At 46.6% G+C, this 23,277-nt stretch overlaps 3 protein-coding genes across 4 annotated transcripts; 1 reads left to right on the top strand and 2 right to left on the bottom strand.

Annotated features, from left to right (window-relative positions):
• Nucleotides 1–229: 229 nt before the first annotated feature.
• CFAP144 (cilia and flagella associated protein 144) lies at nucleotides 230–5,076 on the bottom strand. Its single transcript, XM_084852817.1, has 4 exons — nucleotides 4,874–5,076; nucleotides 3,510–3,569; nucleotides 1,218–1,321; nucleotides 230–513 (listed from the first exon to the last, which is right to left on the bottom strand). The coding sequence occupies exons 1-4, from the start codon at nucleotides 5,007–5,009 to the stop codon at nucleotides 400–402; spliced, it is 414 nt and encodes a 137-aa protein (XP_084708943.1). The 5' UTR covers nucleotides 5,010–5,076; the 3' UTR covers nucleotides 230–399.
• Nucleotides 5,077–5,223: 147 nt separating this feature from the next.
• PIF1 (PIF1 5'-to-3' DNA helicase) lies at nucleotides 5,224–18,170 on the top strand. The gene is made up of 12 exons (XM_084852818.1): nucleotides 5,224–5,978; nucleotides 7,955–8,081; nucleotides 9,865–9,990; nucleotides 10,081–10,234; nucleotides 11,977–12,091; nucleotides 12,172–12,278; nucleotides 13,261–13,400; nucleotides 13,859–13,965; nucleotides 14,778–14,865; nucleotides 15,216–15,361; nucleotides 16,736–16,927; nucleotides 17,302–18,170. Exons 1-12 carry the CDS (start codon nucleotides 5,409–5,411, stop codon nucleotides 17,353–17,355), a joined length of 1,926 nt encoding a protein of 641 aa, XP_084708944.1. The 5' UTR covers nucleotides 5,224–5,408; the 3' UTR covers nucleotides 17,356–18,170.
• On the bottom strand, nucleotides 17,354–23,247 carry SNAPC2 (small nuclear RNA activating complex polypeptide 2). Of its 2 annotated transcripts, XM_084852823.1 has the most exons (6): nucleotides 23,152–23,247; nucleotides 22,847–23,033; nucleotides 21,593–21,706; nucleotides 21,433–21,501; nucleotides 20,854–21,124; nucleotides 17,354–19,689 (listed from the first exon to the last, which is right to left on the bottom strand). In XM_084852823.1, exons 2-6 carry the CDS (start codon nucleotides 23,027–23,029, stop codon nucleotides 19,313–19,315), a joined length of 1,014 nt encoding a protein of 337 aa, XP_084708949.1. In that variant the 5' UTR covers nucleotides 23,030–23,033; nucleotides 23,152–23,247; the 3' UTR covers nucleotides 17,354–19,312. The 2 variants fall into 2 exon arrangements, with proteins under 2 accessions (XP_084708949.1, XP_084708948.1); XM_084852822.1 differs by having other exon boundaries at nucleotides 17,360–19,689; nucleotides 22,847–23,247.
• Nucleotides 23,248–23,277: the final 30 nt, after the last annotated feature.

Genomic DNA, 23,277 nt, shown 5'->3' on the forward strand with positions numbered 1-23,277 from the left:
ACAGCAGCATTGTGCTTGCACAGTACTGAAGTAGCAGATCCTATGCTTCTGACACCTCATAACTCTCTCTGCATAAGGGCATCAGGTCCCACTCCCCCATTCAGAAGCTGGGTGATCTACCATCAAAACACTGCATGAATAGCTGAAGCTCATACAATTCCTTCTGGATGGGGAACAGATTTTCCTATTCACCCACCATGAAAATGGACTTCTCATGTATAAAATAAATACAGGAAGGCAGGAGGAACAACTTTATTGCAAGGATGAAACTGCAAGGGATCTTCCTTGCCTATAACCTCTACTTTGTATCCTGCTGCAGTTAGGAGAGGGGATCATGCAGGTCAGAAACCGTAAATGGGTGTCTGTGGTCCTTCCAGTAAGCTAAATGTTGCTATGTTCTTATCTCTTATCTTTTGTCATCTCCTTCAGCCGCCACATAGCTGCCATGTATTTGGTGATTTCAGTGCTCCGACTTGGGAAGTATAGCCTATTGTCATTCCGATTGATACTGACCTGTGAAAGAGATTATAAGGACATTTGGATAAAGGAGGAATGAGGAATTGTGTACTTCACTGAAACTCTCTTCCCATCCCCATTTGGTGAAATGTCTTGATTCTGGAAGTCCAGCAGATACTACCTATAATCTTTTCAGACTTACCCTATAATGCAAGGATGGGGAATTTCTGGCCCGTGGGCCTGATAAGGCCCACAGGGGTTCCCCATCTGACCCAGCAGCTTCTTCCTCTGGCCCTGCCCCATCTGCCACAGAGGAGAAAGCTCTTTTATCTCTCATCAGCTGCTTATCTCCGATAAGAGTGCTTCAGTCCTGCTTCCTTCTGAACCTTTTCCTGCAGAGGCTTCCTCTGCTTGTGAAATACATATGATGCTGATGTTTACTTCTGAGTAGACATGCTTCCTATTATAGATGGGTAACAATTGACTTTAGGGTGGGGTTTCTTTTGGATTTTTCAGGCCCATCCATTGTTGCTTGTGTAACCCCTTTGGCCCCACCCACCACTGGAATGCACCCCCCCCCCCGAGCTTTTCCAAAATGGAATCTAACCCTCAGGCCGAAAAAGATTCCTCACCTCTGCTATAATGGTTCAACATTATTTGATATTTCTATAAAATTAAGTTTCTTAGGATCTTAGATTAATACCTTTATGGCCATCCCTGCAACATTTATCTCCTCACAAGTTTCTTGAAACTCCACTCACCAAAGGTGTGGAATACCAGCCAATTTCTTGACTTTCTGTTTGAGGTTCTGTGTATTTCTTGGTCGGTTCAAGAGCAGCATGATGAATAAGCTTCAGGAATTTAGCTGTTGGATTCAATTTATTTAGATTGGGAGCAAAGCATTAAAAGTCATATGCACAGCAACATATTTCAGTATTTGTATGCTGTGTTTCAGGGTTAAACCCTCCCTTGAATTTTTATATGAAAATAGAATGTAAAAACAGTGTGTTGAACCCAGTTGTGTTGTTCCACTGATCGAAGTAGTTCTATTAGTGGAACCAGGACAGTTCCTGCCCCTGCAGCCCCCCACCCCCCATTCCCTCAAAATCTGCTCTGAAAGGCTAGGACACCACCCCCACCCCCCAGCAGATTTTCAGGCAGGGAAGAGAGGGAGAAAGTCCTGTTGTGCTAGTGGAAGTCTGCTGGCACAACGTTGGATTTAACCCATAGTACAACATTTATCATCATATAATAATCAACTTGCTAGCCAGTCTCTTAGATGCTTTGAGCATGTTACTGTTTCCTCCTGTGAAATAGGTTGGACACTTATTTTGGTGCCATTTGCATCTTGCTTGTTTCATGAATAAGAATGGGAAGAAAATATATTTGTGTGTGTGTGTTGAATTGCCAAAATGTAATGGCAAAACCAATAATAATCCATTACAGAGAAAAGTGAACGTTATAGCAAGGCTGTAAGTTAGCCAGGACACGCTCATATCTTTACCCATATATTTAATTGTTTTATGCCTTTCTGTTCTCCCCCATTTCTGATCTAGCTACTGTTACATTTAAACTACTTACTGAAAGTGTTTTTGTTTGACACCTTGTTCCCTAACAATTCTAACAAGTTTTGTACCCTGTCACAAGTTGTAGATTCCAAGAAACCACTCTTCTCCAAATAGTGCAGTTCTTGCATGCTGGGGCCTATTTTGCCACAGTCTTGTTCTATAGACACGTGCATGACAACAGAATGAAGCTTGCAAAAAGGCCTTCAGTGAACATCTCACCTTTAAGACAGGCAAATGGGCTGTCTTTTATTAGAAAAATGCACTTTGGTCACTACAACATCTTGCATAATGGAGGTTGAAGAAATCCATTTCTGTTGATTTAGGATAGGCTGACACATTTAAAGATAAAGACTATACATGTTCCTGGCTTAGGAATTGTGTCCAACTCTACCCTCAGATTTATATTTTAAGAGCGGGTGCGGGGAGAGGGGGAGTGAGTGGGGATCCATACCTGCATTAGCAACCTATAGTTGCTCTGACTTTGATTCCTGCATTGAGCAGGGGGTTGGACTCGATGGCCTTGTAGGCCCCTTCCAACCCTACTATTCTATGATTCTATGAACCTATGGTACTGGTGCCAAAAGTGGCACAGGCAGCAGATGTGGACAGAAGGTGGGGAGGCAGTGGTGTCTAACTACAGTATAGTCAGACTTGGCCTCTCCAACACTGTGCTGCTGACTGTTCCTGGCTCACAGGGGTACAGGAAAGACTGTGCAATGGCTTGGGAATTTGCACATGTATTGTGCTCTGCTCTAAAATGGCACTGTCATTGGGTTTGATCTACTAGCCTTTCAAGACAACAATGAAGTTAGTCAATGAATTCAACTGAGTCTATGCCTCACCTGAAACCACTATCCAGAAGTAAGGCATTTCAGCCTGTTTAGTAACATTTGTGTCTCAGAACCATTAGAAAGGCATACTCTTACTGCAAAGGTAGGCAAAGAGTTGGGAGAAGTAACGTTTGATGGTATTGCTGTATGACCAGATAAGTTGCTCCAAATGCTCCAGCTTGACCAAGCATTCTGCTTCTACCATTTTAAACACTAGTTGCTTCAGATAAAAGCATATCCTACATTTGTTTCTTGATCTGTGGGTTATTTTTGTTATTAATGCTTGCATAATGTTGGCAGTACAGCATTTCTAGCTAACTACAAAGTATTTGCATTTTCCTTGTACAAGCATTTGCAGAATTTTGCTTAATTCAAACGTTTAAATGCTCCAGAATACACATAAATTGGTCCAATAAAAGATAATCCCTATTTTTTTTGTATTCCTTGAGCTTTAGGATCTATCAACTGATGACATTCCACTGCAGCATGCACTGGCTTTTGGGTTTAAAGAGGAAAATTTGATGTTTAGACTTCCCCATGTGCTATACTTTGCCCTCTCTGATTTGTGCTGGAAAGCATTTCTTAAACTGTGTTGACTACTTTCTGCTTCACTAACTAAACATTTTAAAAATGTTTAAAGGCAAGGGCTTCTTACCATCTGCAGGCTCATCTAAGTTATCATGCCAAGCCATAGGCTTTCCAGTTAAGGTGTGAACTAAAGGCAAAAGCACAATAATGCAAATTAGGCTCTAGTGGACCTTAAGCAAGACCAGGGGTGGAGGAGCCAGGACGAACAAAGCTAGAAAGTTATCCCTCTTCTCTCCCTCCCCTGCCCCCCGCCAATATACACACATGCATACCCCCTTTTTGGCAGGAATTCAGCTAGGAACACCTTTTCGTAAATGCAGGTTTCAAGAATTGCCACAAGGATGTATTGTAGTTAATGATGCATAATTTAAGGGGGGGGGGGGAGAGAAAAGGGAAGAACTACAACTACTGAAAACTCTCCAAAGCTTGCTCATTGTTTTAAAGAAAGACTGACACCTCAGCCAAAGGTTAACCAGGATAGGATTTCTGTAATGTGTTTGTCCATTTTCAGAGGTAGCCCTGTTAATCTGTTGTGATAAAAAATACTCTTGTGTGGTACAGCAAGTATTTACATACTTGTTTTCAATTAGTGTCCTTGATTGAACCTTTGGCTTACAACCTCTCATACACAGAGAACTGCTAAGATGGTAAAGCAGATAGTTCTCTTCCATGGATATCAACTGACTTCTGTCTGGACCTGAGCTGAGAGCTGGCCTATATGACAGCCAAGAGGGCTCCCATGCAGTCCGATTCTAAGGAGGGTTAGGCATGTTGAGCTCTGCATAGGATTGCAGCTCATATCTCCACTTTGGTGTTAAGGTGCATTTTGAGATATAAGGGAGGCATGGTGCTTACCTAGAAAGGTAATGCCACAACAAACTGGGGTAAGTGCTCTTAGGCTTACCTTAGCCCTGATCTGTAAGACCCAACTTCATATGCTCATTGAGCTGAACCTACCATGGGGTGGAGTGAGGCGGTTGCCTCAGGCAACGGATGCTGGGGATTAGGGCAGCTCCGCCAGCCATTCCTCCTAGGCCCCTGGCCGTTCCCCCCTTCGCGAACATAGCTGTGTGGGCCATGTAGTCTGCCCTGCATGTGCTAGACCAACCGGGCGCCCTCCAGGGGTGTTGGACTACAGTACCCATCACCCCCCGCCAATTAGCTGGGGACGATGCGTGTTGTAGCCCAATGCAACTGGAGGGGGCCTGGTTGGGAAAGGCTGCGCCAGGCTCCCTTGCTGCTCTCTGGTGTGGTGGAGGACGCTGTTTCGTCCTGAAATTCAACTGCTGGTCCGGTTGGCGTTTGTACGTGGAAGGAGGGAGCCTTCACCTCAGGCACCCAACTGCTCTTGGGGCGGCCCTGAGATTCACGTCCGGCCGCCGCCCCCTCCCGGCTAGCTGCCCGGTCCAGCCCTGCGCTGCACCCCCGTACCCTTGAGCAGCGGGTTCGGGGTGTACTCGGTCTGCAGCCGCTGGCATCGCAGCTCCTTCCGGATCGTCTCGCAGAAGATCTTGTTCTGACTCACGGGGTCCAGCGGCTCCTTTGCGCCTCCCTTCGACCCCGCCATGCGCTGCGGCTGTCTGGAGCGGCGTTCGAAGGCCGCCCGGCGTCCGCACCTGCCCGCTTCTACGCATGCGTGGCGTTCCCCCGCCTTTCGGTATCCTAGCAACTGGGTAAACGGTCACAGGCCGTGGTCTGGTTGTGCTGGGGAGTCTGACCCCGCCCCTTCTGTTTTCATTGGCTGAGAAGTTAAAGCTCCCAATGCGCTGATTGGCTGCTGTGACAAGTGCTGTAGGTTTGAATCCGTCTGCGGCAGAAGCAAAAAGCCAGGGGGAGCGAAAGGCGGACCTAGAGGCGGCGGCAGGTGCCTTCTAAAGCTGGCCCATCTGCACATGCCCTCAGTTTTATCCTGTCTCGGTCTCCTCCAGTATTTCTGCGTTGGCCCTTGGTCTACACGCAGAGAAGAATGCAACCAGGCTCCGAATTGGACGGGCGGATTCGCTGCACGGTGGCCATCGAGCGCCTGGGTGCAGCTGTTGCCCCGAGTCGAGCCCTCCTCCGCGATGCTTGGGTCACGCTGGGCCGGGACGAGTTCCGCGAACTGGTCTTGCAAGTGACGGCTGCCTGCGGCCCAGGGCGTGCCCAGAGCTTCCCCTTGCGACGGGATGAAGTGCGGCTGTTCACACGTTTCGTGAAGGACGGGAAGAGCTCGATCCGACTGGGTCCAGCAGGTCCCAGTCACGTGCAGCTGCTGCTCTCGAACTGTCCTCCGGACCGGTTGCGTCGCTTCGTGCAGACGCTGCGCATCAAGTTCGAAGCCACGCGGGAGGGGACCGGCCCCGTGGCTGAGCGGACAAGGCTTCTCTGTAGCCTGCCACGCACGTTCGACACGGTCAGCCCGGTGCAGGCCCGCGACTTGAAACAGGCGAGTGTCCGACAAGCGCTGGCTGATGTTGCAGCCACCCCGGTGAAAGGCCAGACCTTAGGCTGTGCGTCTCGGAAGCGTGTCCGGAGCGAACCGCTGGATGGGAAGCAGGTAAGAGACTTCTGACTGAACGTGCAGGCTAGCGAAGACAGCATTCCCCAACCTGGTGCCTCCAGCTGTGCTGGACTGCAACTCCCAGCATCCTGAACACATCTGGAGGGCGCCAGGTTGGGGAAGGCTGAGCTAAGAGTTATATCTGCCTGTAAGGGCAGTAGTTCATTTCTAAAGGTCAATTTCTGGCCAGGAAACTGCATCTTCTGCTGTGATGCCCCGGGGGCCAGGCTGTGGCTATATAACAGGATGGAAATTCACTTGGTATATCTTTGTTAAATGTCGCTACCTTGCATGTTCCAAATCTGATCTTTCGTTCACACTTGTTTAAATTAAGCTCTGTCTGGTGGTGTTTTATGTGTTGGCTCTGCATGGTTGGGGACGTATGCCAAAATGAGTGTGCTTGTATTCATCCAGTCATTCAAGTGTTTGCTGTGTGAGTATTGCTACCCTTTTCTCTAGTTGTAGGTGCAGGGAGAAGAGAATGAGTCTGTGATCGCTGTCATACCCATGGATCAGAAGTGGTGCCAGGTTAGCTGGCAGAAGTATTATTTGGTCTGCAGACATATTTTTGCCAACAACACTGTTTACTTGCATTCATAAAAATATATAAACTAGCAGCTTGTAAACAATATTCTGGTGATGAGGATACTGGTTTAAGGGTAGGGCTGTCAATTTACCAATAAACAATCCGCTAGGCTAGCTTCTGTGCCTTCACAGGAGGATGATCTGAAGAAATCAGCAAGTGAAACTTTCAGGGGGGCTATCATTTAATGGCGGACAAGGCTATCAATGGGTACTAGTCAGGATGGCTGTATAATACCTCCAGTATCGGAGGCAGTATGCTGGGGAACACAACCAGCAGAGGACCATTGTTTTCATGGCTTGCTTGTGGGCTTTCCATAGACATCTGGGTTGGCCACTGTGGAAACAGGATGCTGAATGCCAGACAGGCCTTTGTTCTGATCCAGCACTATTCTTTTTTTGTTAGTTATGGAACATTTACCTTGCCAGTAGACGGTCCTGAGTTCACAATTCCCTGCTTCTCCACTGGAAAGATTCTCCAGTGGCTGGGCTGGAAAGACCTCTGTCTGAATGCATGCAGAGGCTGCTGCCAGTCAGAGTCAGAGGTACCATTGGGGCTGGACTTTGGGGCAGAAGTCTAGGGCCACACTCAGAAGAATGAGTAAAAAAAAAAAAAAAAAGTGTCCCCAACCAGTTGTGTCCGACTCTAGGGTGTGGTGCTCATCTCCATTTCTAAGCCGAAGAGCCAGTGCTGTCCGAAGACGCTTCCGTGGTCATGTGGCTGGCATGACTGAACACCAAGGTGCACAGAATGCTGTTACCTTTCCCGCTGAAGTGGTACCTATTTATCTATTTGCAATGTCTTGCTTTCGAACTGCTAGGTTGGCAGGAACTGGGACTGAAGACGGGAGCTCACTCCGTCACGCGGCACTCAGGTGGCCTAAAATAATGCAGGGCTGGCTTCACATACTTTGATGTAAATGAAGTAATACACCTTGACATCTGAAGACCCTCATAAGACAAGGAGTCTAAAATTATCTAACTGAACCACTGGTCAGGGAAGATAAAACTCAGTTAGATAGGCTTATGGCCTGCTTCAGTATAAGATGTCTTTATGTGTTTGATCCTGGAGATGAGCATTAGCAGGTAATGATGCCTGTACATCAAGCTGTTGCTAAATGAACAGCATCTGGTAAAAAGAATAATGTCAGCCCTCTCAGGGGGACAGGGCTGGTTTGATCCCAGTTCCTCATTTAGGCAGCTGTTTCCTTCCAAAATGTTTGAATCTATTACTGAAGGTAAGCTGAATGTTTGGGGCCAAGTGAGAGTCAAGCTGCTATGCCTCTGGATAGAGAGGCATCCCCCACCCCCCTACACACTCACAAGAGAGATTCAGTTGTGCCCTCTGCCTGGGGAAGAGTGCTGAGTCACAGTGTGAGACTTCCTTTCAGGTAGCTGAAAGGCAGCAGGTGAAGAAGCCTTGGTCGATGTGCTCCCGAGCAACCCTGTCCCAGGAACAGTCACTGGTGCTGAGTGCAGTGCTGAGTGGAAAGAATGTGTTCTTCACAGGCAGTGCTGGTGAGAAAAGATGGTCCAAGGAGGCGTGAGTATGCCTCCACAGGATAGAGGTTGTAATGGCTCCATCCTGGATTTCCCAGGTCCTAGTCCAACACTCTAACTTAGGGGTCCCCAACCTTTTTGGACCTGTGGGCACATTTGGGAATTTGTGCCCACAGCAATTTCTCAATCACAAAATGGCTCCCACAGAGGATGTGGCTGGTCATATAATGGCTTCCATGGGGCCTGGCTAGTTAAAAGTGAGCCAAAGAGGTGATGGGGTGGAGAGAAACAGTGAGGCTAGAGGAGTGGGAAACAGCAAGGCAAAAGGGTAGAGGAGAGAGAAAGAGGAAGCCTGGAGGCTGGAAGAGGGGAGAAACAGTGAGCTAAAGAGGTGGGGGAATAGTGAGGCTAGAAGGAAGGGGGAAATGGCAAGGCACAGGGGTAGATGGGAGAAAAAAGAGGAAGGCCAGAAGCTAGAAAAGGATAAAAAGATTACCCTGATGTTTTCCAAAGCGTCTATTAAAACTTTTTTTTTTTTTGAAGGGGGAAGGGAATGGAAATATTTGTGGGCACTGCTGGAGATCCCCACGGGCACCACGGTGCCCATGGGCGCCACACTGGGGACCCCTGCTCTAACCACGACACCACACTGGCTCTCTTTCGGATGGATAATGCTCACTAGCTTCTCTGGAAACTTACTTGGTGGTTCTAATGATCTCTCTGTTTGGGGAGCAGGGAGAAATTTCTTTGAGCCCTGATCTGTCCTTAATTGCAGTACAGTCCTAAGCTTGTTTACTCAGAGGTAAGTTCCATGGAACATGACCCCCTCTTAAGTTGACCTAGGATCACAACCTAGATGCCACATTCCCAGCCCAGCAAGTTTTGCATCTGACAAGCTGAATGGACAGCTCAATGGAGATGTCAATCCAGCGTACAGCCGCTGTAAAAAAGGCAAACTCCATGTTAGGCATAATTAGAAAAGGAATTGAGAATAAAACTGCCAATATTGTACTTCCCCTATACAAATCTATGGTGTGGCCACACTTGGAATACTGTGTCCAGTTCTGGTCACCACACCTAAAAGAAGATATTGTAGAGCTGGAAAAGGTGCAGAAAAGGGCAACTAAAATGATCAAGGGGCTGGAGCATCTCCCCTCTGAGAGAAGGTCACAACAGCTGGGATTGTTTAGCTTGGAAAAAAGGAGGGTAAGGGGAGATAGAAGTCTACAAAATTATGCATGGTGTAGAGAATGTGGATAAGGAGACATTTTTCTCCCTCTCTCAAAATACTAGAACCCGGGGCCATCCTATGAAGCTGATTGGTGGGAGATTCAGGACAGATAAAAGGAAGTACTTCTTCACACAGCGCATAGTTAAACTATGGAATTCACTACCACAGGAAGTAGTGATGGCCACCAGTTTGGATGGCTTTAAAAGGGGGTTAGACAAATTCCTGGGGGAAAAGGCTGTCGATGGCTAGTAGTCTTGATGGCTATGTGCTACTTCCAGTACCAGAGGTAGTGAGCCTATGTACACCAGTTGCTGGGGAACATGGGTGGGAGGGTGCTGTTGCGCTTGTGTCCTGCTTGTGGGTCCCTGGTTGGCCACAGTGTGAACAGCATGCTGGACTAGATGGACCCTTGGTCTGATCCAGCATGGCTCTTATGTTGTTATGACACTTGCTGCTTAAGGGTTCTGATTTGTTGGGCAGTTGCAGTGGGGGAAGTATGAGTGGCAGAGAAAGAATGGCTGAGCTGAAATCCAGGTTGTACGCTTCTGAAGGCAGCTACTCTTTCTAAAGGGACTGGGAAATCCTTCCTGCTGAAAAAGATCGTGGCCTCGCTTCCTCCAAACAGCACGTATGCCACAGCCAGCACAGGGGTGGCAGCATGTCATATTGGTGGCACCACGCTCCACGCCTTTGCAGGTAATCAGGAGTAAGAAGCCTGGGCGGGAGGGGAGGGCAGAAAGAGCTTCATGCTGGTACTGACATGCTCTCTCCGTCTCCTCTTTGCAGGTATTGGTTCAGGAAAAGCACCCCTGGGTCAGTGCATTGAGCTGGCTCAGAGGCCTGGGGTTCGGCAGCAGTGGCTGAGCTGCCACCACCTGATCATCGATGAGATCTCTATGGTGGAGGGCGAGTTCTTTGATAAGCTGGAGGCAGTGGCTAGGTGTGTGCAGGAAGCCTTCCTTCCTGGGGATATCCCTGCACTTGCACTAATCGTGTGTGAATGGGGCTTGGGGGTATTAATAAGGCTGAACACAAAGCCTTGCATGGCCCTTTCCAGGGCTGCCTAAGCAGGCTCTTGATGCAACCCGTGCTTGAGCTCTTGGAGAAGAAGGGAGCAGTTTTTCTGGAGCATTGTGAGGCTGGCTTCTCCATCGAAGAGCCCCGTTGCCCGTGTGTGCTCTTCAGTCCTGCACCTAGGCTTAGGAGCACCATAGCCCTCTCAGAGTCATCAGCCAACATTCGCCATCTCTGTCCTCCAGGCAGAGGCTTCATGCCTTTGCCTGTTTCCTGTGCTTCCTTCCACGTGCACAGTTCTAAGAACTCTTTGAGCACCATGTGGACCAAGCTAGGGGAGTTCCTGTCCCGCTGCAGTGGCTCATCTGATTTTCCACTCTGGGTTGCTGAACTACACAGCACCAGCATTGTTGCCACTCTCTGTGGCTGTAAACTGGATTCTATCTCTCGCTTTCCTTGTCTTATTGTATGCAGAGCTTGTGCAAGTGTTGTCAGGCAGGGATGGGAACCTGTGATCCTCCAGCTGTTGTTGGACTGCAACTCCCATCAGCCCTAGCCAGCATAGCCAATGGTGTTGTTGGACTGCAGCTCACATCTGCTGGGCCAGATGTTACCTGTCCCTATTGAAACAGAAGCTTGATACAGGGTAACACAGCCTTCCCCAACCTGGTGCCCTCTAGATGTGTTGGATTACAACTCCCATCATCCGCGGCCAGCATGGTCACACCTGGAGGGCCGCAGGTTGGGGAGGCTGATTTAGAAGCCTTTGGAATGATCGCTCAAGACTATATATGCTTTTAAGAGCAGGAGCTGCCCTCTATTCTTATATACTAGCTACGTACAATGCTGGCTGGGGATGACAGGAGTTATAATCTAACACATCGGAAGGGTATTGGGTTGGGGAAGGCTGTGCTAGTATTAGGCTGAACAAAGGTGGAAGCTTCATTGTTACGAGAGAGAGAGAGGTTGTAATAAGTTAGAGCTTTTCCTAATTTCTCCAGGTACTTGGCACATGGTCTCTGAAATCTTTACATCAGTCTTGCAAAGGCAGGGCACTGTTATCCCATAACAAACAGTGGGATGGTGACTGTGGCTAAGTGAGCGTGGTCATCCTGCCAGCTCACAGATGAGTTGAGATTTCAGCTCTGGATCTTAACCCTTATGCTTATGTTTCCAGTGCAACACAATGCATAAAATGTGATGCTTTGCACTCTTGAAGTGTTGTTGTGCTGAAGTGCTTTTCTTGTATACCACTTTAGTGGACCTCACTCCAAAATGTCCTAGCCCTCTGAAACTCCTTAGAGATTCTAGCAGGGAGCATTGCCTTCGTGCAGCCTTCCCTAACCTGGTGCCCTGCAGATGTGTTGGCCTGGGGGATGCTGGGAACTGGAGTTCAATGCATCCAGAGGGCAACAGGTTGGGGAAGGCTGCCTTAATGCGCCTGGAAGAGTTGTGGCCTTGTGCATGGAATCTGGATTGCACCATGTAATGTTGCTGAGCTTTTGCTTAGCTGAGACGGAGAGTGTGTCCAGGAAATGAAGTGGGAAAGTTTGTTTGGCTGCTGTGGCATAAGCGTGGCAAGTTCCTAGGGGATTGCATCCCATTCTCCTGGGCCAAAGTGGAAATGTCTCCCTGAGGGTGGCTCTTCACCCTTTGCTTTCTTGGCAGAGCTGTCAAGAAATGCGAGGATCCATTTGGAGGAATCCAACTCACCATCTGTGGAGACTTCTTGCAGCTGCCTCCAGTCAGCAAAGCCACTGAGCAGCCCAAATTCTGCTTTCAGGTATGCTGCCGCCGTTGTTTCTCACCACATGCTTTGCCACTGGCTGACCTACTGTTTGAACACAGAGTGCTCCTTCACAGGCAAAGAGCTGGCGGAAGTGTATCCACTTGAACATGGAGCTGACAGAGGTGCGGAGACAGACTGACCGGGAGTTCATTTCTCTTCTGAACACTGTCCGCCTGGGCAGGTGAGATGCCATCTCCCCATTCAGTGGAATCATTGGCTGGGAGGAGAAGGGGTCTAACCTCTTGGGATGAAATGACCTATGTCTAGTGCTGCGGTATGCAACTTCTGGGGGCCTGGGGGCCAATTCCACCCTCCCTGGAACCCACGAGGAGTTGTACCCCTCCCTGCTGCAGTCGCTATCACTGCACCACCGGCAAAGCCCATGTGATTTTGCTTTTTTAGAAAGCTTCCTGCATCCCTTGCTTTAGAGAAAAATCATGGGGGGGGGGTGCTAGCAGTGCAGCGGCAGCAGCTATTGCAGCCAGGAGGGGTGTGATCCCTGGTGGTTTTGGGATGGGGTGGGAGGACTGGTGGTGGTGGGAACAAAAAAAGGCGAGGGGCTGTGTCTTCCCTGCTGCTGATCTAGAAACCTCTACTTCTTCCCCCTCTCCCTTGCTTCATAGTTGCTTCTGTCAAGTTTGAACACTGACTGACCTGCTCTAGTAGCTCTTTAATTTGCTGTAGTAGCTCTTCTATTTAAGATCCTAGTCCTCCTCGAATGGAGGAACAATAGAGAAATGCTGATAGATGTCTGGTCCCTTGGGGAACAGTTTGGAGCAGTTGGCTGGGGATGATGGGAGTTGTAGTTAACCACATCTGGAGGACACCAGGTTGTGGAAGGCTAATGGGGGGGGATCGGCTTTTTCAATAGGCAGGGGGATTTAGAGGCACTGTGCTCCTCCCCTAGCTAAAAGTTTGGTGCTTTCTAGAGTTGTTATAGCGGCAGAATGCGCATGCGTACACCCACCACAAACACACACACACACACACACACACACACACACGGCAGTTAACACCGTCAGAGTTGATCATGTTTTGATGGAAGTTATGATCCCGTTGATTGCATGGAACAGAACAGTAAGCTGGATGCAGCCAGTAGGGTATCTATGCCAAGCACCTCATGTTCTCTCTTGATTTCAAATGTCACCACCACTGCCTGCCAGATGCACAGAGGAGGTCACCAGACAGCTGGCCCTGACAGCTACCCACAGAGTGGAGAGAGACGGAATCCTGGCTACTCGGTTATGCACCCACAAAGATGATGTGGAGCTCACCAATGCCAGACAGCTGCAGGAGTTATCTGGTGAGGATGGTGCAATGGCTGGAGTGGAGAGACAGAGAGGTGTAGAATCAGGCAGTGCGTCCCACTTCCACCAACACTTAAGTTTCTCTGTCCTGGGATTCTGCCACCAGTTTGTGATGGGACAATAATGGCATACATGTATCTCCATAGGAGGCAAAGGAGAGGCAGGGTTAGTTCTGTTGCTGCTGCCCAAAGGCCACAGATGTGGCAGGAATAGGAAACATATTACCTACCATTTGGGATTCTGGGAGATCATGGGTTTGTGTGTTGGGAGTGGTATGCCGAGTCTGTTATGTTCAATACTGTGGAGCAAAAAGCACCTGGGGCCATGGAAGGATAAGCAGAATCTCCTACAAGCAGCTCAGCTCTTAGGAGAGACGTTTGGGAAGCAGCCCTTTCAGAAGACATTAAGGACTATGGAGACTGGAAGCTCCTACCTCTGTGCCTGTCTTTTCTAGGCGAACAAAGGTCCTTCAAGTCGGTGGACAGTGACCCGGTGCTGGTGAAAACTCTTGATGCACAGTGTCCCGTAAGCAGCGTTATTGAGCTCAAGCAAGGTGCCCAGGTAAGCAAACAGCATTGAGCACTGCCTCAGCTAGAGGCAGTTCTTGAGCTGGCAGTGGGATCTGGCTCTGGCTGAAAAGGTTCTGCTCTCCCCTGCTTCTCGCACTAGTGCCAGAGTCCTGTGTCATCCATCCCCACTGCAACCACCATGGGAAGAGCTGGTTTCTGTAGCAAGTGTCTGTTATATGGTCAGTCTGAGAGTTACTTTCACACTTACAGGTAATTGCTGACTGTTATTCGCAATGCCAGAGCTCCAAGCTTGGGCAGGACTGCAGACTCCTTGGTCCAGCTAAGCAAGTCCAGTTCCTCCTCCTATTCTGTTAATCCTGTCTGATAAAAGTGCAGCTGGTTAGCTGTGCTTTGAGCTTCCTGGGTTGGAACTGTGAACTGTGCTGCCATAGATGCATCAGGCAGACCTCATGTGGTAACTTAGAATATCAGTTGAACAGATAGAAACTGCTTCATCTCATGGGCCCAAATTGCTCCCATCTGCCTCCAGTGGGCCACACAGCATGTTGCTCTGCATCACTTTTAGGAACCGCCCAGACAGCTTTGGCTATTGAGCGGTATAGAAATGTAATTAATAAATGAGCAAACTCTGGAGGCTGGACCTTCTGAAATGCCACAGAGACCCCTTGCCTTTAATAGCTGCATCCAATCATCTGAGCTCTTCAACCAAAAGGATGCCCCTGAGGGATGTGGCGGGGAGCATTCTTGTTAATTTTTGGTAGCAGTTCTAGCCTGCTGTGGATACTGGCAGGGAAATGGCAGGGGGGATTCCTGCTTTGTGAGTTGTACGCTTCTTCTTACTAGGTGATGCTTACCAAGAACCTCGACGTGTCCCAAGGGCTGGTGAATGGGGCTCGCGGAGTTGTGATTGGATTTGAAAATGAAGGAAAAGGTTGGTTTCTGATGGGCAAATCAAGAAGTGTCTGCTGGTCTCTGAACTGTTCCTTTAGACAGGTTTTTATTGTGGTCATGGACACCTCTGTTTCCTGTGCCACAATATTTTTGGGGGAGAGGTAGTTGCTCTCTCTCGTCATCCAGTTTTTAATTCAGCCATGTCTTGTTATTGAGCTGCTATTCCAGAACGCTGCTATTGGCATTCCAGTTGACTATTGCTCTTTCTCAACTGGAGGAGCTCTGGCCTGCTTTGCAGTATCTTCCAAGAAATGTGATAGTTGCGGGATTACCTGCCCCTAATACTAGGCATGGGAGTGCTTTGGGCTCTGACTTCCTTTTTCCCTGCAGGGCTGCCAAAAGTGAGGTTTCTGTGTGGTGTCACTAATGTTGTTGGGCCGGAACGATGGGTTTTAAAGGGACCAGGAGGAACGTATCTGAGTCGTCACCAGCTGCCCCTGAAACTTGCTTGGGCCATTTCTATCCACAAGAGCCAGGTTAGACTCATCACCACATATCTGCAGGAAACCCAGGCAGCAATAAAAGGTAAAGGTGTCCCCAGCCAGTCGTATCTGACTCTGGGGGGTTGTGCTCATCTCTATTTCTAAGCCAAAGAGCCAGTGCTGTCCGAAGACGCTTCCGTGGTCATGTAGCCAGCATGACTGAACACCGAGGTGCATGGAACGCTGTTACCTTTCCCACCGAAGCGCTACCTATTGATCTACTTGCAATTTCTTGCTTTCGAACTGCTAGGTTGGCAGGAACTGGGACTGAAGACGGGAGCTCACTCCGTCACGCGGCACTTGGGTCTCGAACTGCTGTCCTGCTGACCTTCCGGTCTGCAATTCAGCGTCTTAACCACTAAGCCACTGCGGTCCCTTCAGGCAGCAATAGCGATCCACTACTGACAGTAGTGTGACTTCTTTAAGCAATCTGAGAATTTGACTGTTGATATCGATAAACAAGTCCCTACCAAAGTTACTGGTAGGGACTTGTTTATTGATATGAACAGTCAAATTCTCAGATTGCTTAAAGAGGTCACACTACTGTTAGTAGTGGACAAGTCCTTACCAAAGTTACTAGGGACTGTGGTGACTTAGTGGTTAAGACACTGAACTGCAGACAGCAGTTCGAGACCCAAGTGCCGCGTGACGGAGTGAGCTCCCGTCTTCAGTCCCAGTTCCTGCCAACCTAGCAGTTCGAAAGCAAGAAATTGCAAGTAGATAAATAGGTAGCGCTTCGGCAGGAAAGGTAACAGCGTTCCGTGCACCTCGGTGTTCAGTCATGCTGGCCACATGGCCACGGAAGCGTCTTCGGACAGCGCTGGCTCTTCGGCTTAGAAATGGAGATGAGCACCACTCCCTAGAGTCGGACATGACTGGTTGGGGACACCTTTTACCTTTACCAAAGTTACTACTGTCCTGGGCTGTTACCAGTCAGGCCCCACATCTTTGCAGGGATCTGCACGAATCCTGCTTATTTGCTGTGCTCTTTCCAATTATTTATAAATCAGCAGTGCAACAGATGCAGGGCAGAATAATCCTATACACTGATTTCTCTCAAACCCATGGCTGTCCTAGAAACACCCCCAGCCAGAGGACAAAGTATGTAAGGGGATAATCTCTCGTATGCATCAGTTTTAAAGGGCAAAAGAGTGGAGGTGGGAGCACAGAAAGCTTATAGCTAGAATTGCAACTGCTGAAGCAGCAATTTTTGTTATGCAGGGATAAAGTATACCTGAGTTGCATTATCCCCTAAAATATATGAACTATTTGGGTATTATACTGCATGTTCCTACAATTGTAGTGCTCATACTCCGTTTCAATTGGTATTTGCTTCCTTACTCATTTATATTCTTTTTCCTTTACTAGGGTATGTCTCTTGATTGTGCTGAGATCTCTCTGTCTCGTGTCTTTGAATGTGGCCAGGCTTATGTAGCACTTTCTAGAGCACGTAGCCTTGTGGGTCTACGTGTTCTGGATTTTGATCCCAGGGTAGTGAGAGCCAATTCCTATGTGCTGCAGTTCTACAGGCAATTGAGGAAAGACCAATTTCTGTTTCAGGTAATGTGATAATCTGTCCCTAGGTTTTTCCAACCATTATGCTCCTGTACAAATTTGTGGGAGGAGGAGGAGGAAAGGATGGGCATTATAGTTGGCTGGAACAAGGTCCACAGATGACTAGTGTTATTGCAGATTACAGGTACCTTGAAGTAGCGACATCCTCTTCAGCAATTATCTGTAGTCCTCAACACTTGAAAATGTGTCTTCCTTTCACACCTCTCAAAGAAAAATACATTAAACTACAGGCCAACATTCTATTAAAAAAATAAAGTTGTAGTAATAGTAGATCCACCGTAAATCCTTGTATGTCCCTTCTAAATGGCTGAAATGCTCCCCTGCTTTCCTGTACATAACTTGTTTGTTTTGCTCTTTAGGCATCTCTGCACTCCTGTATTCAAGCTGATAAAGAAAATGGAGGAGCAATTTGAACTGTGTTGAGAATTCTGGGCACCATTTTATTCTTATAAAAGGACAAAGTATTCTACAATGCCATTTGGGAAACAACTTCTTCCATAGATGATCAGTATATAGGTTTTCAGTACTGAAGTGCAGCATGCTAGTTCCAGGATTGCTCTGTTCTTTAGCAGTAAAACAAAGTACATAGGACATTTTCCACAATTACAGACAACCTGCTTGTCATATTCCAAGAGATGAACACAAAGTCAAGTTTTAAAACAAAATTGCTCCATTACTGCATTGGAATTATGAGCCTTGCAACTACCTGAAGCTGTCATGGCAGAATATCCGTCTTTTTGCTACCATGCTGGATTTAAACAACATCCATATCTGGTACTAATGGCTAAAAAACAAACTTAAGGAAGGAGTTGTTTACTTCCTTAAAGCATCACACTGGACTTTACCTAATGACTAGTAGTAAATGCATGCCTGAGAAAGGTGAACCAAGCAACACCACTTACCGCTCTCAAAGCAGCAAAACTGACTGACTTCTTGATGTTTCTAACAACTGCCCTGAATTTCTTAGTTTACAAAGGTGACACACAAGTGTTCTAGGACTTGTATGTTTCTTAGGTTCTCAAGACTCATGGGTAGCGTGATCAAGAGAAGCCTCTTAAAAGACAAGTGAAAAACAAGTAACACACACCTAGCTTGAGTATCAAGTTAGTCTCTGCCCCTAATCTTCTATATGCACCCTGTTGCAATCTTAGGACCTAGAACTGGTTTCCCTAGTCAACAAGATCATGTGACTGAAATAAATTCATTGTACTTTTCCAAAACAGAATGACTTATGTTTGAAAAAAATATTCACTTAAGCTGCTAATGAAGTAATGTTGTATGGTACTTGTTAAGTATGCATTCTCTCCTCCCCCAACAAATACAACTGTGAGAAGTTACAAATCTGTTTATGCCTAGGTATATGAACACATCTCCTTAATAAATTGTTTTCCTAATACTATATGGCTGCTTAAACTTTGATGCAAGCTCCTGCAGGATCAATATTTCTGTGCTGTCATATACTAACTTTATCTTTTAGTAGCATGCAAAGTATTTTAAAAATGATTGCACCTTTAGCTAATACAAATATAGCAGTTGCAATACCAATTCAGTCATTTATGCATGTTGTTAAGACTGTTTGTGATAGTTTACCTCAACTCAGGAGTTTTACATATTTTTTGCAATATGCTTCAGTGAGAGAGCCCTAGGCCCTTTAAGCTTTCCTAGTAATTTTACCTAAACCAAGCTTGGAAGGAACGAAAATGCTTCAGAAAGCAATGCTTAAAAGTAACCATATAATAGGATTCTGGCAGAAATTAACACAGGAAGATCTTCTGCACCTATTTCCTAGTCAGGCAATAAAAGTCATGCAGCCTTATCCAGGCCTTTTCAAGGTAACATCTATCTTAAAAGGTACGTGGCAAGTTTCATGAGATTTATTGGTTCCTAATAAACTCCATCAGTTGGTATTTTTCATAGTATAGAATAAGCATTCCAACTGTACTGTAACTCAGGAATAATCTAAGACCACTTGTTCCACCAACCACAACATCTGAAACAATCTAATGCAAGAACAAGGATAAGACATTCAGGGCATCAGCAGTGGTATGAGCAGAAACCTTCTTAAGCTCAGATCAATTTTCCAATAGCAACTGATGAAAAAAACCTGACAATTTCTAGAGAGAAGAAACATTAAGACAAGACAAAGCTGCATACACGGTCCATTTACAAATATGAAGTCCACGAGTCAAGATGTAAAGAGCAGGCCAAGCTCCTTAAACACAATCCTGCTACAAGAGCCACAGTGAGGGGACCATGCCTGGGATAAACACAGAGCTGTTCAGGCTTCTTCCAGTCTTAGGAATATTTTCAACAAGTGTTCCAAGACACAAAGTTCACTGCAGGCATGTGATAGCATAGAATCCAATTCCCTTAATCTAAACTCTCTCCTTTTCGTGCTAGAATATCCAAGGGAAACAAGAATGAATTCAAAGGGCAGATTCCCAGAGTCTTCCAGTCCATGCCAGATGCTGGTGCTGTATCACCTTTGGAAGAGGCAGGAGAACTAGTACCCTCTTGCTGTTGTGGAAGGCTGCTGGTGGCTGGTGGCGCATGGAGAAATGTATCATTTGGCTCTTCACTATTGTTTGCAGGCTGGCCAGCCTCTGTTTTGGTTCTGCTTTTCTCACCTGTATAGCGGGCACTTAACTCAATATAGCTTTTGTTCATATGGCTCTTCAGTTTTTTAAAGTCCAAGTAGCCCAGTTCTTCTGGTAGTGACAATAACAAATCCAGAAGCACAGCTGACTCTGCAGAAAGCAAGTAAAACATGGAAAGGAGAGTAAGACTTAACTACAACTTGACAGAACCATACTTATGGTCTTTTGGCCCCCGTTTGCCTACTGCAGGTTCTCAGATTGTTGTCTCTGTACCTCTGTCCTCCAGCAGACATGGCAAAGAAAGTAGTATATTTTCCACTTCCCCCACATCAGCTCCTAAGCTGATTAGATTTTAATACGGGGATGGGGAAACTACAGGTCACTGCGGGGTGCCAATACAGCCTGCCAGCTTCCCCACATGCAAGCAATTCCCCAGTGAAAATCTCTTATTTCTGATCAGCAATCGGAGATAAGAGATCTTCCTTGTTTCCTTTCCTATGCCCCACCACAATTAGGCTAGGGGCATGCAACTTCATGCCCTCCAGATGGTTTGGACTATAACTCTCATGAGCCCCAGGCAACAGGGCCAATTGATCAGGTATTATGGGAGTTTAGTCCAAATCATCTGGAGGGCATCAGGTTGCCTACCCCTGAATTAGACTTTTAAAAAGCTTCCATTAGTATCCTACTCTTTGTAGGATACCAATAGAGCTATCAGAGAAGCTTTAAAAAGTGAAACAGTACAATAAAATGTAGAGAAGATCAATAGAATAGTAAAGGGGTGGGGGTGATAATGACAGCAGTTAACATTAATGGATTAAAAAGCTTGGGTAAATAAAATGTCTGCCTGGTAAGAAAGAGATAAAAGATTCAGCGTTAGTCACACCCTAGTGCAGGAACACTGGGCTAGATCCAGACAAAGTCAAACTCAGAGTAGACGCATTAAAATCAATGTAACTTTAGTTATTACTAATTTAAGTTCCACTGATTCAAATGGATCTCCTCTATATATGACTAAGTCAATATCCAAACAAGAGTGCCTCCAGTGTAGGAAAGGACTTCTGGATTTTGAAATTTCAAACAGAAGCAGTATCTACCTGTCTCCACTAACTAGAAATGCAAGGACAAACCCAATGTAACTGCCTATGATTAAAAAACTTGAGTTTGTCTAGAGAAAGGTTAAGTGAAGGAATCTAGAAGCACATTTGTGTAGTGGGATATGATTATGAAGGCCTCAGATTTGTATTTCTAGATCCCTTACGAAGTGCAATATAGTAGCTGCACATTATTTCTAGTCATCCTGTCCTGACTTACCACCCGGCGGGAGTTCTGGTGCTTTAGATCCACGTGAGATCACTGAGAGGTACTTGTAGATCTTTTCAAAATCCACATGGAATCTACCATTTTCTGCAGGGGCTAGCTCTTCTTCATTTGATGATATAGCTACTTCTTGAGATTGTTCATTGGCTTTCCTATTCTCATTTTGAAGGGTTGGAGATGAACATCGAGCATTTTTTATCTCTATAGGCTTTGGGGGCACAGAATGGAGCAAGCAGAGTGGCTCAGCAGATGCAATTGTCATAACCTGGTAGGTAGAAAAAGATACACAAGGCAACAGATACTCCACGCTACAAAGGGTGCCTACTCATTGTCACAAACTCCAAGCAGTCAGGGATTTTCTATAAAGCAGATTGCATTTTGCACCACTACATCTCTTTTTGAAAAGGCTTAAGCCATAGGTATGCATGGACTGTGTGGCCAAGACAGGCATTGAGAGCGCTGCCTGTTTCCAAGGCACTTTTCACACTGAGATTTACGGGTCTCCCAAATTACTGCATTTACAGCACTACCAATCATATTAAGATCACATGATAGAAGATACACCACTCTCACCTGGGAAAAAGCAGCTGTCACAGCATCCTCAAGGCAACCTGTCAATTTCTCAGCTAACTCGATCCATACCTAGAAAAAGAAAATGTCACACAGAGATATAAATAGCTTTCAGTCTACTCTATGCCATATCTCGTCATCTACAATTTTAATCTTCTCATACCTCAATAGGTGCTGGAATGGGGGCATCTTTCTGTTTACGTTGGCGATATCGGTATTGTGCCTTGACTGCTTCCTTTGCCACACGCTCTTTCAGCAGGTCCACAAATTCCACGATCTGCAACAGCAGCACATCTTAAAGACTATACATGGAGAGCTTTAGGAAAGGTGGCATCCTACTTTCAGAAGATATAAAAAATTCCCCCAACGCATACTTGGGAGATTTCTTTAAGGCACCGATAAGAAACTCTGCAGTCAGAACAGTATTTATATGCTTTGTCATATTTGTATCTGTCAGACACAAGGAATAATTGTATTGCCTAAAATCCATCATGAACGGGGTTTCTGTACTTAACAAGGATCCTGTGTGTTTTGCTAAAGGCTGGAGACAAACCTGGGTAACTGCTGGATTTTATATTTTCAAAAGTGGAGGGGGAAGAATAAGGTAGAGTGGGTGTTTTTTTGCCCCAGTATTCCTAGGTATAACCTGAAAGCTGCATAACACATAGAGGAGCCAAATCCAGCTCAAGACTTTATGGTTTCAATACTAAGCAACCCTTTTTCTTTTCCCCCACCCTGCTCTGATTAACATCTAACCTTTACAAAAAGTTCTGTAGAACTCAAAACCTTGCTCAGCATTTGGTAACATTTTGGTTGGCCCTAGTAAAAGTAGTACTTTCTTGTGGATTTTGGTATATTTCTTATGGTTAAACATGGGTAACTTTTCTTTTTTTGGGTTCAATAGCTACTCACACCTGTCAGTTGAGGTCATTTTTTTTGTAACTTCTATTTCAAAAATTATTTTATTGTATTTTGTTTTTTGTTGTATGCCACTTTAGGACAGTTTATCCTAGAAGGCAGTTTAAAAAGCGTTTAAATAAATATACAAGAAGGCGAAGTCTTAAACATGAGCTTATAGCCCACTATCTCTGTGGCAGGATGAGAATTTGCAAGTCCTAGTATGTATGTACAGGTTGTAAACTCGCTTTGCATCCTTTCTTTGCTAGCAGTCTTAATCTTCTCACCCTCAAGAACTGGAAAGAGCATGGAGCTCGCTCAAATGCCCTGTTGCGAATCATTCAAGGCCACCTAGCTTTCCACCTCCAAACTCACTTCATTGCTAAACAGAGACGAATCCCCCACCCCCCACCCAACCCAGCACACTGGCTATTGTTTTGCCGGTACTAGGGATGCTGAAGCTCGCAGGCAGCCCAAGTTCGAATCCTGCCCTCCATCACAAGGCCACGCCTGAACCCACCTCAGCTTCATCCCTCGAAGGCAGGTACTTCTTCAGCAGTTCTGGCCGCAGGGGACCCGGAGCATGAGCTTGAGCTCTCAAGGCTTGGAGAAGGCGTCGCTTTTCTCGCTCTGTCCAAACTCGGGCTGTAAGGCCCAGGCCATAGCGAGCAGGAGCTGAACGCGGCCTCGACGGTGGCTTCATGGTGCTGAGAAGGGAAAAGAACGAGCGAGGCGAAGAAAGTTCGCGCAAACCCTCCTCCCGGAATCTCCCGCTTGTTACCATGCAGTTTGGTCAGCCGCTTTCTCCACACCCCCTGCCCTTACCAGCACGTTCCTTGCTTCCGCGACGAGAGGCAGACACACCCCTCGCTATTTCTCTGTCGGTCACACCATAAACACAAATCACCTATCTTCCGGTATGAGATTTCTTCCAAGCTGACACCCGTTAAT

The sequence above is a fragment of the Heloderma suspectum genome, chromosome 4 (assembly GCF_057233095.1).
Source record: "Heloderma suspectum isolate Gila_16-S chromosome 4, 16-S_ref, whole genome shotgun sequence".
In the NCBI taxonomy this organism is placed as follows: Eukaryota; Metazoa; Chordata; class Lepidosauria; order Squamata; family Helodermatidae; genus Heloderma; species Heloderma suspectum.

Bases quoted from the DNA above. Each gene is read 5' to 3' on its own strand.
- SNAPC2 (XM_084852822.1), bottom strand. From the start codon at position 23,110: ATGGTAACAAGCGGGAGATTCCGGGAGGAGGGTTTGCGCGAACTTTCT. The intron at 21,125-21,432 runs GTGAGAGTGGTG...TCTACCTACCAG, and splicing joins TGACAGCTGCTTTTTCCCAG to GTTATGACAATTGCATCTGC. The intron at 19,690-20,853 runs GTAAGTCAGGAC...TGCTTTCTGCAG, and splicing joins ACCAGAACTCCCGCCGGGTG to AGTCAGCTGTGCTTCTGGAT.
- PIF1 (XM_084852818.1), top strand. From the start codon at position 5,409: ATGCAACCAGGCTCCGAATTGGACGGGCGGATTCGCTGCACGGTGGCC. The intron at 8,082-9,864 runs GTGAGAAAAGAT...CTCTTTCTAAAG, and splicing joins GTTCTTCACAGGCAGTGCTG to GGACTGGGAAATCCTTCCTG. The intron at 16,928-17,301 runs GTAATGTGATAA...TTTGCTCTTTAG, and splicing joins AAGACCAATTTCTGTTTCAG to GCATCTCTGCACTCCTGTAT.
- CFAP144 (XM_084852817.1), bottom strand. From the start codon at position 5,009: ATGGCGGGGTCGAAGGGAGGCGCAAAGGAGCCGCTGGACCCCGTGAGT. The intron at 1,322-3,509 runs GTAAGAAGCCCT...TGAATCCAACAG, and splicing joins CTTAGATGAGCCTGCAGATG to CTAAATTCCTGAAGCTTATT. The intron at 514-1,217 runs GTGAGTGGAGTT...TCTCTTTCACAG, and splicing joins GCTGGTATTCCACACCTTTG to GTCAGTATCAATCGGAATGA.